The sequence below is a fragment of the Pelobates fuscus genome, chromosome 2 (assembly GCF_036172605.1).
Source record: "Pelobates fuscus isolate aPelFus1 chromosome 2, aPelFus1.pri, whole genome shotgun sequence".
Lineage (NCBI taxonomy): Eukaryota > Metazoa > Chordata > Amphibia > Anura > Pelobatidae > Pelobates > Pelobates fuscus.
In genome coordinates this window covers 123,771,642-123,788,577 of record NC_086318.1, presented here as the reverse complement: position 1 = coordinate 123,788,577, position 16,936 = coordinate 123,771,642, and the positions used below count along the sequence as shown (strand labels likewise).

Genomic DNA, 16,936 nt, shown 5'->3' with positions numbered 1-16,936 from the left:
ATGTACGACTTCTTTCTCATCAGAGCTTTCATTTTTCTTCCACCAAATTTGAAGGTGCCACAGAAATCTACAGCGCATCACAAATTATGGTGTATTTTCCTATCATCGTCAACCATGGCAGTCGAAACTCTGCGGATCGCCCATAATATGAGACAAAATAGTCTCTACTTTGTCTCATGTAGAACTTCTGATTGCGTTGGACTTTCAGACGCTTGAACCATTAAAATAGTCATCAACTTGTGCAAAACGTTACTGTATCTAATAATAATCTCAGGTACACTTACATTGCAAAGAATGAGAAAACATTAGATTTTAAAAGTAATAATAGGGGTGTTTTATCATTTGTTAAAAATGTGCATTTAATAAATTTGGATCTGCATCCTCGACCAAACTTCTGGAATAAAAGGGAATCATGACATGTCACACATGTCATGTGTCCTTAAGGGGTTAAAGGACATTAGATTTGAGCCCTGCATGAACAGCATCAAGAAAGGGGAAAAACATGCATATTGTTATAGAGAACCTGTTATGACAAGTACTCTTCAAAAGCAAACAATCCCTTAAGCAATGAACATATTTCTTTTAGCACAGGGAGAAATTTAAAATGTAGTTGCTATTTAATTTATTAATCTCCTCTCCAGCAAGCACATCAAGGCTATCACGCAGGTTCTGTAGGGGACACCCACCCCCTGCTCCCCCCCTACATCCTACCTTCCTCCTGTGTGGCTGACCCTGCCAAGTGGGGCACACCTATGCCATGATGCCATGATACTGGCAGTAAAGGAGGAAAAATGAAGGATAGTGGGACAGGAACCCTTGTGCATGCAGGATATAATGGGAGATTTATAATTTAATAATTTCACTTTTCAATTCAGTGTTTTATGGAATGTGAAAGTATACTGACAGTCTCACAACGTCCTCTCCATCGGAAATGCACGTAGCATGTGGTGATCTGGATGCCAGTCAGGAGTAGGCAGTGCGCCATTGTTATTAGGTCAATATAAAACAAAATGATTGCAGTGGTATCATTTAAATACTTTTGTTACTAATGAAACGTTTACTTGATTACTTTGAGAGTACTGTTAAGTGACCCTCTAGTCTAGTGTATTCATGGCTAATCTTAGAACTATTTTTCCCATGTTGCCCAGCCAGTCTTCACAGACTGCACACGCAGACCCAGTAACCTTGGATTCCAGATTCCATTCTCTAAAAGCCATTTGTAATCGTCAATAGTTTCTCGTTTACATAGATTTTATTTACGGCCTTCACGTCCAAGAGCCTGGGAGACCGAGATATGCATATTGCTCACAAAGCATATAAAAAGTATTGCTTTTAATATTTAATTAGAGCAGGTAGAATTCCGGTGAATATGTATGCATTTTCGTAGTACCATATAAAGGGTTGATTAATTCTAAATAATAACTATATAATTGCAAACCCCATGGGTATATAGGTTGGCTATAATAATGTGGTTATCATATTATTACTCTAACATTTCTTCATAAGAATGGGTTATGAAGTAGCCTCCTCCTCCCACCCCTTCATGCCTGCCTTGGCACACAAAGTTTTGCGAGTAAAGGGGTTAAGTTAAAGGGACACTATAGGCACTAAGTCCAATTCAGCTCACTGAAGTGGTCTAGGTGCATTGTCCCTGTCCCATTTATACAGGACCGGTGCTAGGATTTTTAGTTACACAGGCGAAGATGCATTTTGGCGCCCTTACCCTCCTTTAAAAAATAAAAATAAAAAAAATGCATCTTCACCTGTGTGTATTTCCTCCCAAGCCACAGCCATCATTTTTCAGTCACACAGTCAAAGTCATACAGATACACTGTCATGCAAACACAGAAATAATCATACAGAGACATACAGACACAGAGACATGAAGGCATATAAAGACATGCATACATACAGAGGCATACAGAAACATACATACAAAGACATACAGAAACATACATACAAAGAGATACCGCCATACAGACACATACAGGCATACAGACACATACATATGTACATACAGGCATACAGAAACATACATACGTACATACAGGCATACAGAAACATACATACGTACATACAGGCATACAGACCCATACAAACATACATACAGAGGCAAACCGTCATACAGACACATACATACATACAGAAACATGCATACAAATACATACAGAAACACAGACACATACATACATCCAGAGACATAAAGGCACACAGTTACACACATGCATACATAGACATATATACAGACATTCAGAGACAAACATACATACATGCATGCATACAGATAGATACATACATACATACATACATGATACAGAGAAATACATACATACATCCAGACATCCAGAGACAGACATCCAGACATCCAGAGACAGACATCCAGAGACAGACATCCAGAGACAGACATCCAGAGACAGACATCCAGAGACAGACATCCATACATCCAGAGACAGACATCCAGACATAATTACATACTTACATCAGTTCAATCTGGTCCCCTTGGGTGCATGCTGTCCGGCTCCTTGGAGTCCTGTCCTGCAGCCCAGCCCCATGACTGGGCGCTAGACGCGCTGTGTGGTACACAGGGAGCAGGGATATGATGTCATTCATATCCCCGCCCCCTCCACACAGCCTGCGGCAGTCGGCAGACGCCAGTGCAGGAGGCTGGGCAGGCTGAGGCTGGGCTCCGCGGGCGGGAAGATCTGGGCTGCGCTCGGCCACGCTACAAATTGTAACCGGCTGGAGGGGAGCGCAGTGCGCTTCCCTCCTTCCGGTCAGCCTGATGTTGTGCCCCCAGGGCTGGTGCGCCCTAAGGCGGCCGCCTGGGGCGCCTTATGGTAGCGCCGGCCCTGCACTTATACCTGCAATGTAAAACATTGCAGTTTTAGATAAACTATCCTTACCTTTTGTGTCACTATACCACACTCCCTCTAGCATGTAAGCTCATTGAGCAGGGCCCTCAACCCCTCTGTTCCTGTGTGTCCAACTTGTCTGGTTACAACTACATGTCTGTTCGTCCACCCATTGTAAAGCGCTGCGGAATTTGATGGCGCTATATAAATAATAACATAATAATAATAAACTGCAATATTCAAATTGCAGTGCTAAACCAGCCTCTAATGGCAGTCTACCAGACAGTCACTAGAGGCGCTTCTGGGAGAATGCCGCACTCTGGGTTGCTCTGCATGAGGACATCCAGTGTCAGTAAAATCCCCACAAGGAAGCATTAATTCAATGCTTTCCTATGGGGGGCCTAATGTGCTCACCATGCATGCGCATTCCATCCCCCTGTCGGATAAGGCTGGAGGAGGCAGAGCACTGACCCGGGTGAGTAAAATAGTTTTTTAACTCTTCATGTGCCGTGGGTGGCCGCAAGGGAGGGTGGGAGCACCAGAGGGCACTATAGTGTAAGGAATACAGCTTTGTATTCCTAAAACTACAGAATCCCTTTAAGAAGAAGAAGAAAAATATGCCCATGTAAGTAAGGTCTCTTGCCCACAACTAATCCCCAGAATCCAAACTGCCTCCCATGAATTCAACTTCAATCAGTAATTTTCTAAAATATCTCAACCAATGTTTAATCTTCCACTGAGAGCAATGGGAGAGGAAGTAACAGATGGCAAATGAATGGGAGCTGCTCCTACAGAAGTAATTTAGATTTACAGTTGTCCATTCAAAGCAATTAAAGCCAACTGTCTCTATACTGACTGAGCAATTCACTGCAGCATCCCTAAAGCAGGCCTAGCTCATCTACACTATACTTGTTTGGGAATGAAGCATTCCAACCTGCAGACCTTTTCATGGGGGGGGTACAATTTTCTTCCATGTATCACGCAAGATTTTTCCTGTATATTATTTTGTTATAAAAGGTATTGTATTTAAGGAGCACCATAACCACTACATATCTCAGTAGTACTTATGGTACTAGGAGAGTCCCATCACCCTCATTGTAAGTGTTTAAACCATTCTAGAATAGTTTGACTTCTGACTTTTAAGTTGTGGGAGCTCCCAGCTTCCACCACTTAAAGGGAAACTATAGTGCTAGGTATAATAAGTTGTATTCCTAACACTATAATACTCTATAGTGCACCTCTTCTACGTGGGAGTGTGTTATCCCCCACCCCCACAGCATCAAAATGGTTAAAAAAACAAAACAAAAAAAACCTTGTCACTTAACTGATTTTAGCTCCAAAGGGTCATACGCTGGGTTGGGTGCTGGTTCAGACTCCACCTCCATTAGGGGGGCTTAATGCGCATGAGTGACAAGTCACGATCGAATTAGGACTACAACATAGAAAAGCAGTGAATCGATGCTTTCCTTTAAGTGAACACATGATGCCCTCATGCAGATCGTGAGTACGTCCAGCGTCACATGATTAAAAGTCGCCTAACCAACCGGAAGTGCCTCTAGTGGCTGTCTGGTAGACAGCCATTCGAGGTGGAGTTAAAGGACCACTATAGGCACCCAGACCACTTCAGCTCAATGAAGTGGTCTGGGTGCCAGGTCCCTCTAAGGTTAACCCTGCCTGCTGTAAACATTTTTAACAACAAGACGCCAGCATCCATAGGAAAGCATTGAGAATGCTTTCCTATGGACTGGCTGAATGCGCGCGAGGCTCTTGCCGCGCATGCACATTCAGCCGATGACATCAGAAGAGGGAGGAGAGTCCCCAGCGCTGAGGGATACCGGCGCTGGAGAAAGGCAAGTGTTTAACCCCCTTCCTCCCCCTTCAGCCCTGCGGGAGTGGGACCCTGAAGGTGGGGGCACTCTCACGGCACTATATTGCCAGGAAAACGAGTTTGTTTTCCTGGCACTATAGTGGTCCTTTAACCCTACACAGTAATTATTGCAGTTTATCAATTCCTGCAATAATTACAATTGCAGGGTTAAACTGACAGGGGCACTGCACCCAGACCACTTCAATGAGCTTCAGTGGTCTTCCCTTTAATATGAAGAGCCAATAGTTCTCTACCTAAGCTTAGCTTGGTGATTGACTTTATCGCATGTGCACACAGTGGAGCGGACCCTGGCTCTCTCCTAGTTTGCAGCTCATAATCCTTTTATTTTTCTCTCAGTTTTTTCCTGTGTAACTCACACCGTTAAAAAAATCTGTTTACAGTTTCAAACACTTTTATAAGAATACAGGAGACATTTCTGGTAGTCAAAGCCCCACCTTTCTCTCTACCACTGATGTAATAATTGGGAGGTTTCACTTTCCTTTTAGTATGAGAAAATCCTTTACAGGTTAGAATTTGGTGGCATTTCGAAGGGGTTGACCGCTTGCACCATAAACTGTAGTAGTTATGGTGCTTGGAGTGTGCTTTTAATGTAAACTTCTGTTTAGTAACAGGTTCCCTTTAACACACATTCTAAAGATTCCATTCAGTGTCTAAACCTCTAGGTAACAATCTCTGGTTTGTGTACTGACGTGAGCAATGTCTTATTCACATTTTTCAACTATGTGCATTTTTATACCTCGCTGCAATTTGTAAAACACCGTGGCATATGTTGGCACTAAACAAATGATAATTAAAACAACCAAGATAAAAATATACCAAAAAAAAAAAAAAAAATTCAGGTCACATTTCAAAGAAACCAGGAACCAGGATTTAAACATTTTCCTGTTTGACCAAACCCCATTCATGCATTGTCCTTCTCTTGCCCTTGCTAGAGCTGAAAGAATTGATCACAAACAATACACATAACAAGAAAAACTGCTACCATTTAAAGTGCAACTTAGGCAATGTTTCTCAACACCTTGGTTGAGACCTGTATTGAAATTGATTCCTCAGGCTATTTTAATGGGGCCCACTAGAAGTAACAAGTACATTGTACTAAATCACGTCATGGGCAACCGTCTCACGAAACTTTACTATTGCTGCCTTTCCTTTCACAGAGTAAACATCAAAGCTTTATGAAACATGAGGTTTTGTTCAAAACAACATTTCAATTAACGAAAAACGTGAACTGCCCAGGCTGACAACAGTCATGGAATAGTTGTGATTAAATGATCACATTCTTTACAGCAGCCAGTACTTCTCTCAGCCTGGGTAGAAGTTCATTCCATTTCACTCATAGCAGTTGTGGAGTTACTGACCTAACCATTTTTTAGCCTATTAACATTTCCATGGTTTTATTTTTTGAATGGAAAAGAAGTTGTAACTGCCCATGTGCAGGATGAGTACCGATTCCAGCACAGAAAGTTGTAGAAGTGGGTACTTTTATAAGCACATGTTATGCAATTATTTGTGCAGGCCAGTGGACATATAACATCATTATATTTTAGACCACTGCAGTTTTATAGCAATGCTATAAGGGCATACCTTCCAATATTGTGCGATCAAGATGGGTGGACTTCACTAATGATGCCTATAATGGGGCTTGTTAGCCTGGCTGGCTAACACAGAAAGCCATGTAGAGCACTGTTCTCTCTTAATGGTCTTGGTACCCATCTAATGATGCTGCGCTGTTCCTTGGAAAAGGATGCGGGTAATCAGAGAACTAAATCAGGACGACGGGGCAAAACACAAAAACCAGGACTGTCTTGCTGAAGTTTGGACTGTTGGAAGGCCTGCTGGCAAGCAGCGACACTGGTTATTGGAGTGTCCCTTTAACTATGACATTCTGCCAATATTAAACATCTGCTCAACTCTTCATAAATCCTGCTTTGATAAAATACAAATGTCTTGACCTAAATGCATATAATTATGCACTGTCGCGCATCGTGGCACATAGACAAAGTATTTTTCAATTTCTTTAGTTTGCTTGCCTATGCGTTTTCATAAAAAACAAACAAACTTTGGTTTTCTTACAGAAGCAAAAATGTTTGTAACATGCACTTGCTTTATAATGACTGTGCAAAAGCAATGCAAAATTAGAAAGAAGTAAAGTCCCGTATTTGCTAAATGGTCCCCATATCTGATCTTTTACATCGTTCCTCCCAATTTACCTCCTGGCATTTGACTACTCTGATCAGAGGACAACATTCCGGAGAGTGCAGCCTGTTCAGAGCTACCTACGTCTTTGCAAGATGAGAATGATTTTGATATATAATTGGTACATTTCAAAGATTTCTGCTAGTGGAGTATATAATTTGCCACTAATGATGTTTCTTCCAGTAGAAGGTGTATGTACTTGTTTGTTTAAAGCCTACCGTTAATAATGAAATTGGAAAAAAAAAAATGCACACAGAATTTTCAACACAGAAAACTTGACTGTATTCCTTTTACAGGGCCATGTGTGCTTTTTTTTCCCCTTGTGGAAAATATGGAATTCAGGCAGTTATTGTCCCTCAGTCCTACTATGATGACACTCACTTATTTACTAAAACTGGTAGTTAAAGGAACACTCCAAAATTAAAAATAAATAGATTTAAAATATTATCATTGCAGGGTTACTTTTTTATTTTAGAAAGATAAAGTAAAATAACTGAGCACTAAGACAGTCTCCAAGTCACAGCTACCATGTACGCCAGCAGATCATTGATGTCAATGATCTCTGGGCCAATCCAATGCTTCTCATTGGGGACCTATGTTGCAGCTTTTGCCAATAGAATACATTTACATAGACATGCACTGACACCAAAAGTTTAATTATGAGAAGTGCTCACTATTGCTGAGAACTAGAATCAAAGTGAGAGAGTAGAAAACACTCAGCTGTCTGATTGGCAGTTGGGAGCATGTTAATAGTGCAATTTATAAAAAGTGCCAATTTCTCTTGAAATTAGAAATTTCAATACATAGGATAGGGGGGGGGACTTTCAGTTAACCACCAAAGTTATTCAGCAAGCTAAAGTGCTTTAGTAGGCGGCATGTTCCTTTAAGGAGAATTCCAAGGGAATTGGAAAATCTAAGGTCATGAAAGCCATACTGCAATATCCTGCTGAGTTACTGACTATTCACAATCTAGTTGATAATAGTGCGGATAAATTATACATTAATTTATACAGAATTCCAAATTATAAATCAATACAAAGTTTTGAATTTTATTTCTAAATTTTAGGCCCGAATAGTTGAGCTTGAAAAAGCACAAACAGTTGAGTAGGATGTGTTTTTCAATGTTGCAGCTTTTACCAAAAATAAGCAATTCTTGTCAAAGGCCAACAATTCCTAAAAACACAGACAACAGATAACACCACCATGTTTGGTTTCTCCAGTAAAAATTAAGAATTGTTCTTGTACTATGTTATGTTTCCCACTTCCTCAATGATTTTCAATATTATTTTGCATAGATAAAGTTACACAATGCAAAACAGCAGGCTCAACAGGGCATTGTTTTGTGTTTAATTCCATACGTAGCAAGCATATTTTAGCTCGGCAGTCCTAAAGCGCACACACTGACCCGGCCTCTTTAAACATAGCAACCATCAACCTGATACACTCTTACACTATGTGACTACCAGAACTTGATTGTGGCTGAACTGGTACACATGAAGAAAATAATAAAAAATAAATAAAAAAATGACAGTAGAAATAATATATTTATAAAGTCTCAACATATCCCACAGCCTTTTACAGAAAGTAAATAAAGCATGTAAGGAATTATGACAAAATAAAAATGTAGGCACAGAGGAACAGTATGGGAGCAGATTACTAAATCTACCATATATTCTTGAACACAATTTCTTAATCCGGAGCAAGACATGACAAGTGCTGCCATTTTACAGAGTACAATTCACACTTTGTGTGAATGGAAATGAGATAAAGTAACGTTTCAAGCAACATTAGTACAGTATATTGTAGTTGTCATGGTGATTATATAGTACGACAAATGCTATAACCAAAATTGGGCCAAATTTCCCGGCACCCAAAGTCTACCCTTTTAACTTGAGACATCATAAGAATGAATTCCAATTATCGATCAAAGTATCTTTACTACAAGAGCAACATTTCCGATGACATGGCTGCTAGAATACAGGACAATACAGCTGTCATATTGCCACTGGCCCGTTTGTCTCCAGGAAATCGATTTGGCTGCTCCAAATGGAGTAGTTTGACTTAGTGGACTTGCCGTAAAAACACATTGAGCCCCAATAACCACTTCATCTTAAAGGAACAGAACAGCGTTAGCAATACAAATGTGTGTTCCTAACACTATACTTCCCTGGTAGCGGTTTTGTTTCTCGGCCTCCACCGGCAGGGAGTTAAAAAATAGTTTTTTTCTTACATTTTCTCCCTCGCAGCTACCATCCTGCCTCATTTGCTGAGATCATAAAAAAGAAGCATTGGGAGGCTAATGCGCATGTGCTGCAAAATGCCACGCTGCGCCAATCTATGAGACCATCTGATTGAAATAACATATTTACTCTGCTATTTCAGTAGAAGTGCCTCTAGGGAGAGCCACTAGAGGCATTCAAACCATGCAATGTCAACATTGGCGATTGGGTGCCGTTTTGCTGACTTTGATGTGAAATTATTCATTAATGGTTAAAACCCTTTATGTAAGATGGCACCTGGGACCTCCTAGAACCATAACAACTTAAATGCAGTAAGAATGCAGCCTAGAGTTAACTTTTCAATTGCTTTTAACTTTATTTTATTTTCTTTTTTTTAACCAAGGGGAAAGGGGCCTTGGTCTAAACCAGTGATGGCGAACCAATGGCACAGCTGGCATGCCGAGCCCTCTCTTTGGGCACGAGGCCATAGGTCACCGGTAGGGTGCCCAGCGGTGTATTCACAGCGAGGCTAACCAGGCATTTTCCTTGGTCGGCACTGCCTTGTTAGCCTCGTGTCCTGGGGGGCCCAAGAGCTGGGTGGCTGGCCACCTTTGGGCTGCCCACGAAGCGGTGGCAGGTTCTATTGTGGGCTTGCGGCAAGGGAGTGCTGTAGCCTGAGCTCTTACTGCTCAGCTCCCACGCACGCCGCTTTCTGATGCCAGGAACCGGAATATGACATCAGACCGGCTCCCGGCATCACTAAGCGGCGTGCGAGGGAGCTGAGCAGTAAGATCAGAGCTTCCTCACCGTCTACTCTGCCAGTTCGCCCCCTGCCTGTCCAGTAGCCCCTGCAGCCCCACTGGATCCCAGGTAAGGAATCCAGTCCAGTTCTCCCACAGAGGCTGGATAGAGTCAAATTAAAATAAATACATAGTAATTTGTGAGTGTTGGGGAAATGGTGTATGTGTGTCTTTCAGGTAATGTGTGTGTGTGTGTACGCATGTCAGTGTGTGTGTGTGTGTCAGTCACTCTGTGTATATCAGTTTGTGTGTCTGTGAGTGAGTGTGTGTATGTCAGTCACTGTGTGTGTCTGTGAGTGTCAGTGACAGTGTATATACGAGTATGTGTGTGTATAATTGTCGTATTTAATTGCTGTCATGGCACTTTGAGGAAAAAAAGTTAGTTTGTATTGCGGTTTGGGCACTCGGGCTAAATGTTCGCCATCACTGGTCTAAACTAAGAAAGGGACACCATTAGTGCTTTAAAGAGTTGTGCCTTGAGTTTGAAAAATTACACGTATGAATTGATTTGACAAAAGTATTGCAGAATAGCACCCACAGCTTAAAAGTGCCCTATCACCTACAATATGCTGCAGTGGTTATAGTGCTTGGAGTGCCATTTTCATTATGGAGGGATCCCAAAGATATTGCTCTGATTATATAAAAGTCTCCAGATATACACTGTGGATTTTTCAGCCCTAATAGTGAAGAAGAGCAATGCTTAAACTTACTTACAGCTTATAAAAGAATCACATAATAGTAATTTCTACAAAAATAACTTAACCAGCGCAAGAAACAACAGTATGCAAAGCATCCCAGCAGTATGAGGATCTCATATGACAAACTGCATTCAATATATATATATATATATATATATATATATACTGAATACAGATAGTTTATATACATACAGTGTATATATAAAAACTATGTGAAAATATCCCTCCAAAGAAACACATGCATCCCAAGCAATGGTGTCAGGCCATCAGATAGTTAAGCCCATGATTCCCAACCCCCTACTCTCAATGTGATTTGCAGCCCAGCCCATACAGGAGATGGGGAGAGCATGACTACAAGTCCCAGCATGACTATAAGTCCCAGCATGACTATAAGTCCCAGCATGCATTGATCGTTAGTGTCAGGGAGCAATGCCGCAGTGGCAGGGCAGGCTCTGGGTATCAGCAATCAGTACACAGTCCCAGGATGGGATTTCAGTACTCACCCTTTAAAATACGCCTTGACCCGGACCTGGTGGGAATGATCTACTGGCTGGGACATGGTGTTGTCCCGCTGTGTCGGCATGTCCTCCAGGACAAGGGTTCAGAGAGCTATCTAGGGTCCGGGAAACACACACAGCCAGACAGCCTGGGAATAGTGCTTCTCCTGCGGCCTCCTCACACCTTCTTCCTCCTGCCACTCCTGAGTCCCAGCACAGCCTGGGAGACCGTACCAAGCCGCACACATCCGGGGGAGGGACAGCCCTTCCCAGAACTCAGTCCCACTGCCAGGATAGGTAGGGAAAGGAAGGGCAGAGCCAGAGAGAACACATCACCGCACTGCATCACCCCTACTCATGGAATGACAACAACACAGGCATGAGAACACAGATACAATGTATCAACAGTATAGCTAAACCATGTATAAACGTTATATTACATAACCACGATAGGCAGATACAATGTATCAACAGTATAGCTAAACCATGTATAAACGTTATATTACATAACCACGATAGGCAGATACAATGTATCAACAGTATAGCTAAACCATGTATAAACGTTATATTACATAACCACGATAGGCAGATACAATGTATCTGGTTATAACAGGTTATAACCACAGACACCTGTACAAAGAATCAACAGCATATAACCAGACACCTATACAATGTATCAACAGCATATAACCACATACCTATACAATGTATCAACAGCATATAACCAGACAGCTATACTGTACAATGTATCAACAGCTTATAACCAGACACCTATACAATGTATCAACATCATATAACCAGATACCTATACAATGTATCAACAGCATATAACCAGATACCTATACAATGTATCAACAGCATACATAACCAGACACCTATACAATGTATCAAAAGCTTATAACCACATACCTATACAATGTATCAACAGCATACATAACCAGATACCTATACAATGTATCAACAGCATATAACCAGATACCTATACAATGTATCAACAGCATATAACCAGATACCTATACAATGTATCAACAGCATACATAACCAGACACCTATACAATGTATCAACAGCTTATAACCACATACCTATACAATGTATCAACAGCATATAACCACATACCTATACAATGTATCAACAGCTTATAACCACATACCTATACAATGAATCAACAGCATACATAACCAGACACCTATACAATGTATCAACAGCATACATAACCAGACACCTATACAATGTATCAACAGCTTATAACCACATACCTATACAATGAATCAACAGCATATAACCAGATACCTATACAATGTATCAACAGCATATAACCAGATACCTATACAATGTATCAACAGCATACATAACCAGACACCTATACAGGGAGTGCAGAATTATTAGGCAAATTAGTATTTTGACCACATCATCCTCTTTATGCATGTTGTCTTACTCCAAGCTGTATAGGCTCGAAAGCCTACTACCAATTAAGCATATTAGGTGATGTGCATCTCTGACATGAGAAGGGGTGTGGTCTAATGACATCAACACCGTATATCAGGTGTGCATAATTATTAGGCAACTTCCTTTCCTTTGGCAAAATGGGTCAAAAGAAGGACTTGACAGGCTCAGAAAAGTAAAAAAAATAGTGAGATATCTTGCAGAGGGATGCAGCACTCTTAAAATTGCAAAGCTTCTGAAGTGTGATCATCGAACAATCAAGCGTTTCATTCAAAATAGTCAACAGGGTCGCAAGAAGCGTGTGGAGAAACCAAGGCGCAAAATAACTGCCCATGAACTGAGAAAAGTCAAGCGTGCAGCTGCCAAGATGCCACTTGCCACCAGTTTGGCCATATTTCAGAGCTGCAACATCACTGGAGTGCCCAAAAGCACAAGGTGTGCAATACTCAGAGACATGGCCAAGGTAAGAAAGGCTGAAAGACGACCACCACTGAACAAGACACACAAGCTGAAACGTCAAGACTGGGCCAAGAAATATCGCAAGACTGATTTTTCTAAGGTTTTATGGACTGATGAAATGAGAGTGAGTCTTGATGGGCCAGATGGATGGGCCCGTGGCTGGATTGGTAAAGGGCAGAGAGCTCCAGTCCGACTCAGACGCCAGCAAGGTGGAGGTGGAGTACTGGTTTGGGCTGGTATCATCAAAGATGAGCTTGTGGGGCCTTTTCGGTTGAGGATGGAGTCAAGCTCAACTCCCAGTCCTACTGCCAGTTTCTGGAAGACACCTTCTTCAAGCAGTGGTACAGGAAGAAGTCTGCATCCTTCAAGAAAAACATGATTTTCATGCAGGACAATGCTCCATCACACGCGTCCAAGTACTCCACAGCGTGGCTGGCAAGAAAGGGTATAAAAGAAGAAAATCTAATGACATGGCCTCCTTGTTCACCTGATCTGAACACCATTGAGAACCTGTGGTCCATCATCAAATGTGAGATTTACAAGGAGGGAAAACAGTACACCTCTCTGAACAGTGTCTGGGAGGCTGTGGTTGCTGCTGCACGCAATGTTGATGGTGAACAGATCAAAACACTGACAGAATCCATGGATGGCAGGCTTTTGAGTGTCCTTGCAAAGAAAGGTGGCTATATTGGTCACTGATTTGTTTTTGTTATGTTTTTGAATGTCAGAAATGTATATTTGTGAATGTTGAGATGTTATATTGGTTTCACTGGTAAAAACAAATAATTGAAATGGGTATATATTTGTTTTTTGTTAAGTTGCCTAATAATTATGCACAGTAATAGTCACCTGCACACACAGATATCCCCCTAAAATAGCTATAACTAAAAACAAACTAAAAACTACTTCCAAAAATATTCAGCTTTGATATTAATGAGTTTTTTGGGTTCATTGAGAACATGGTTGTTGTTCAATAATAAAATTAATCCTCAAAAATACAACTTGCCTAATAATTCTGCACTCCCTGTACAATGTATCAACAGCTTATAACCAGACACCGATACAATGTATCAACAGGTTATATAACCACAGACACCTATACAATGTATCAACAACATATATAACCACAGACACCTATACAATGTATCAACAGCTTATAACCAGACACCTATACAATGTATCAACAGCATATATAACCACAGACACCTATACAATGTATCAACAGCTTATAACCAGACACCTATACAATGTATCAACAGCTTATAACCAGACACCTATACAATGTATCAACAGCATATAACCAGACACCTATACAATGTATCAACAGCTTATAACCAGACACCTATACAATGTATCAACAGCATATAAACAGACACCTATATACTGTAACAAGAGCTTATACCAAGAGATACCTATACAATGCATCCAGTATATATATATAAAAAGCACCTATGTAGTGTTTAAACAGTTTATACCCACAGACGCCTATACAATGTATCAGGAGCTCATACAATGTTTCAACACTGGTACAACGTATCAACATCTTTATACCCACAGCCGCCTGTACAGTATAACAACACCTTATACCTAGAGACAGCTACATAATGTATCCACTGCTTATACCCACAGACACATCTTATACCTACAATGTATAAACATAAAAAGAGACACATACACAATGTATCAACATATTATCATATTATTCCCTCAGACACGTATACAATGTATCGATATATATATATATATACACACACACACACACACACACACACATATATAAACTAACCCTCTCTTGACAAATAAAATACATGTGTATACATGTATGTACCCAAAGAGCTCAACCCACAATGCATGTAATAATATATGTTTTAGGTTCTACTTGTCATATTCACTTCAAGGGAGTTTGTCAGCATGCAGTATATAAATAGGTGACATCTAAAATATTTCAAGAAGATTAACAATGTAAAACTAACAATTTTAACTCTCTGGTCACAGAAGAGTTAAGAGATCATGAGATGGTATTCTACTTGAAACCACTGTGGTGTGTCTAATGATAAACAGTCCTCCTTCTCTCCCCCAGATTCTCTTCTCACTGTGATAGCCTACAGAATGTCTCAGTGATTACCTCCTAGGACAAAAATACAACGATGCAAAATGGGAGCATTGTGGGATTTGTCGTTGGTGTAGCTGATGGTAGTAACCATTTCAGTGCTTTATTTGCATAAAACGAAATACAATTGTGTAACCAATATTGATATGATTTGTGAATGCAAGAAATTATATACTGGAATGGAAACTCTTCTCTGGCCAACAAATCAGTTTGACGAGATTTGAAGTTAACACTATCACAGTTGTTCACTAAACTGAGTATAGTTATAGTTACAGTTACAGTTACAGTCCAAATGGCATAATCAAGGATTCATTAGCCATGCTGACAATAGCTTATTAAGTTGGATTTTTTCAGATCCTCCATTTTTGCCTATATTTAGGTATTGAGATTTTATTTTTATTAGGAGTAACAGAGTAAATACATAGAAGTGACAAAGCAAGCGTTACAATATATTCCAACAATATTGCATACAAATATACAATACATCCAATTATCTTTATACATGCAGACTGGACAGAATATAGTGTACCTGTCTAATCCAAAAATGCTTTATTACTGTGAAAACCAAAGCATGCCTAATAATACCGAATGAAACAAAATAATGAATAGAAATTTAAAGGAACAATATGATCTAAGTCATCTTATCAAGTCATAAATCTAGCATTTGTAATATAGATCATAACGACAATACAAGAAACATTGGCAAAAAATATTTTTTCCAGACTATGCTTCACTGACCTACTCTGTTGCCGAATGTCACCCCTTGGTGCTTGTGACGGACCGCCGTCACTGAGTACCATGCCCACTGCTTATTCGTATGTTTTCCCCTTGCATCGTCTGTTTCCTCTTTGTTTCCCCATGTATTTCTATACATTTCATGTATTGTGCCCTTAATAAAACCATTTACGCGTTTCGCCACTAGGGCTTTTTCAAAATGGGATTTCATTTTGAAAGAGCCCTAGTGGCGAAACGCATAAATGGTTTTATTAATTGTGTATTTTATATAATTAAAGATGTTTTGTGCCAACTATCTTTCTATACATTTTTTACTTCTACCTGACATCTTATCAATTTTATCACGTACTTACAAGCTTATCCTAGGTGGGGATCATACCACCAACGCTGTTACCATAGTGCAGTCGGCCTGCACTATACTTGTAAGTACATTTTTTATTCTTTTAACAAACGTTTATACCTTGTTAAACAGTGAGCACTATTAGCTGTTTTTATATATCCCTTTCCTGAGAGTTGGACATCATTCCCTCCAGAGGACAATCATCCATATATCCCACAAGCGGGGATCATACCGCTGGACGCCCGTTATACCTGAGCTGGCTATAGCTCATTCAAATGTGAGTGGAATATATATATCTTTTTCTCACATATATTGACCCCTACACTCTATACGATTGGTCTCTTATCTTATGTCTTTCATATAACGAGAGAAATTGGACTACTTTAAACAGAGAGGAGACCCCTTCATCAAAAGCACCTTAACCCCCTAAGGACCAAACTTCTGGAATAAAAGGGAATCATGACATGTCACACATGTCACGTGTCCTTAAGGGGTTAAAATACATTTATTGCCATAATGCAACCTCTAAACCTCTTTGGACTATTTTATATATTTTATACATAACACCAACTATCTTGTTTGCACTTTGTATATGTCTCATTTATATGCTTTTTACTGTTTGTAGTCCACAGTGATTTATTTTGGCGCAGCCTTGCATTACTGTTGATGTTCTCCACATTTATTAATTTGCTCTTATA

The 16,936-nt window shown here is 40.3% G+C and overlaps 1 protein-coding gene across 1 annotated transcript in view; it reads right to left on the bottom strand.

Moving 5' to 3' along the window:
* PRKCI (protein kinase C iota) overlaps positions 1-11,397 on the bottom strand; it is a 95,742-nt gene extending 84,345 nt beyond the window's left edge. The window contains exon 1 of the mRNA XM_063442658.1: positions 11,157-11,397. Coding sequence (XP_063298728.1) covers positions 11,157-11,236 — 80 coding nt within the window. The 5' untranslated portion in view covers positions 11,237-11,397. The remainder of the gene's footprint in view (positions 1-11,156) is intronic.
* Between the last annotated feature and the right edge of the window lie 5,539 nt (positions 11,398-16,936).